At 37.2% G+C, this 2,338-nt stretch overlaps 1 protein-coding gene across 1 annotated transcript; it reads left to right on the top strand.

Moving 5' to 3' along the window:
• The first annotated feature begins 550 nt into the window (after positions 1-550).
• LOC130877298 (olfactory receptor 1496-like) lies at positions 551-1,490 on the top strand. Its single transcript, XM_057774445.1, is given in 2 exon segments — positions 551-862; positions 864-1,490. Coding segments are annotated over 2 exon segments (939 nt in total).
• The last annotated feature ends 848 nt before the right edge of the window (positions 1,491-2,338 follow it).

Below are 2,338 nucleotides of genomic sequence, written 5' to 3'. Positions count from 1 at the left end.
TAAACTACACAATGAAGTGAACTATAGTTGCCTAGAAGAAGCAGGCAGGTAGGAAAGAGTTATGCCAGTACATTGTGCATATCAGAAACAATTAGGTGTGATTAGATAATACTAGACAATTAGAGCATGCTAAGGCACCAAGAAGAAAAATCATCCAAGGTTATAATGACATAATATACTGGGATGTAGAGATTACTATAACTTTGTAAGAGTGAGATTGATAACTGAAGAAAAAACAACACACCCCATGTATTTCAGAAATATGACTGTTTTCACAGAGGCATGGAGATGGATTGAGGAGTGTCAGGAGGGTATATAGGACTGGTTTAACATGTCATCACCTACCAAGAATAACTGAAGATCTTAAGAAATTAAGCTTACTCCATTTCATAGAAAAGCACAGAATATAAATTTAGAAAATATAAAAAATATTCTGTCCAAATTAAACAAGTGAGATTGAATAATAGAATTGATCTATTTCATACAAGTTTAACCAGGAGTGTTTAACAAATTGCTAATTATTTTTTTTTAAAGTCATTGGAGACAGATCATGACTGGAAACAACCAAACTGTCATCTCCCAGTTCCTTCTCTTGGGCCTGCCCATCCCCCCAGAGCACCAGCACCTGTTCTATGTCCTGTTCCTGGCCATGTACCTCACCACCGTCCTGGGGAACCTCATCATCATCATCCTCATTCTACTGGACCCCAGTCTCCACACACCAATGTACTTGTTTTTCAGCAACTTGTCCTTCTCTGACCTCTGCTTCTCCTCTGTTACAATGCCCAAACTGCTACAAAACATGCAAAGCCAGAACCCATCTATCCCATATGCAGGTTGTCTGACACAAATGTACTTTTTATTTTTTTTTTGGAGTCATGGAGAGTTTCCTTCTTACAGCCATGGCCTATGACCGTTATGTGGCCATCTGCTTCCCTCTTCATTACACCAGCATAATGAATCCCAAACTCTGTGCTTGTTTATTGCTGCCACTGTGGATGCTGGCCACATTCAATGCCATGATGCACACCCTGCTCATGGCTAGATTGTCTTTTTGTGATAACAATGTGATTCTTCACTTTTTCTGTGACATACTGGCTCTCCTGAGGCTGGCCTGCTCAGACACTCACATTAATGAGTTAGTGTTATTTATCATGAGTGATCTCATTGGTATTATACCTTTCCTACTCATTGTTATGTCCTATGCAAAGATTGTCTTTTCTATTCTCAAGGTTCATTCTACCCAGACCATCTACAAGCTCTTCTCCACCTGTGGTTCCCACCTGTCTGTGGTGTCTCTGTTCTATGGTACAATTATTGGTGTATATTTATGTCCACCAGCTAATAACTCTACTGTGAAGGAGACTGTCATGGCTATGATGTACACAGTGGTGACACCCATGATGAACCCTTTCATCTACAGCCTGAGGAACAGAGACATAAAGGAGGCCCTGATAAGAGTTTTCTACAATAAGAAAATCACTTTATAATGGTAGCGCTTGTGATTTTTAATTTTTTTATGTAACAAACATGATGTTAATATTTTATGTCAGATGTCCCAAATCATAGAACATTAATGAAAGGGCATGCTATATAGCTGATCAATACATAAAATGTGGTGTAGTGTAATAGTCAAAGTAGGAAAGATTGTCTTTGATAGCTGGCCACATCTTCCTCCATACTTTGCACAAATTTCCTGTAAATGCATAGTAGAAGAGGTTCTGTCTAATGCAATCTCTGTTCCTTAAATTCTTAAGTTGCTGCAACATTTTACCATTTACCCTGAGTTCTGTGGACATTGATGTATCAATTAAAATAGTTTAAGTAATGGATTTATGACTCTTGCTAACAATGCAATCTCCTCACCACCCAATTTCCTTCAATTATTTCCTACAGGTTCTCCCACTCTGACTTGATATCCTTTTGTTCTCTCAAATCCCCCTGATTATTTTATGTCTTGTTGTCTTTTCTGACTTCTCTTGATGCTGAACAAATTTGGGGTAATCATTTTGTACAACAATGCCATTTATAAAAATTTTCCTTTTATTTTGAAATTGACTAATAACCAGGAAGAATTCAATTTACTTATCTAAGATGATGGAAAGAATAAAGAAAGCTAGAAGCTGGTAATACCTAATATATGTTTCATATTTTACTTAGTAAAATTTCTGTTTATAGTTAATGTCTTTATTTTACTCTTGTGACAATCTCAAGGATATAGAGAAAGTTCTGTTTCATATAATAAAGAACATGAGACTCATTGACTTCTTATCTCACACCGAGGGGCAATGGTTCAGTTGTGTATGAGTTCACAGACCAACTCTCCTCTTTTGTCTCA

This window comes from Chionomys nivalis, chromosome 7, assembly GCF_950005125.1.
Source record: "Chionomys nivalis chromosome 7, mChiNiv1.1, whole genome shotgun sequence".
In the NCBI taxonomy this organism is placed as follows: domain Eukaryota; kingdom Metazoa; phylum Chordata; class Mammalia; order Rodentia; family Cricetidae; genus Chionomys; species Chionomys nivalis.
The sequence above is the reverse complement of the archived record's forward strand: the minus strand, read 5'-3'. Positions and strand labels throughout refer to the sequence as shown.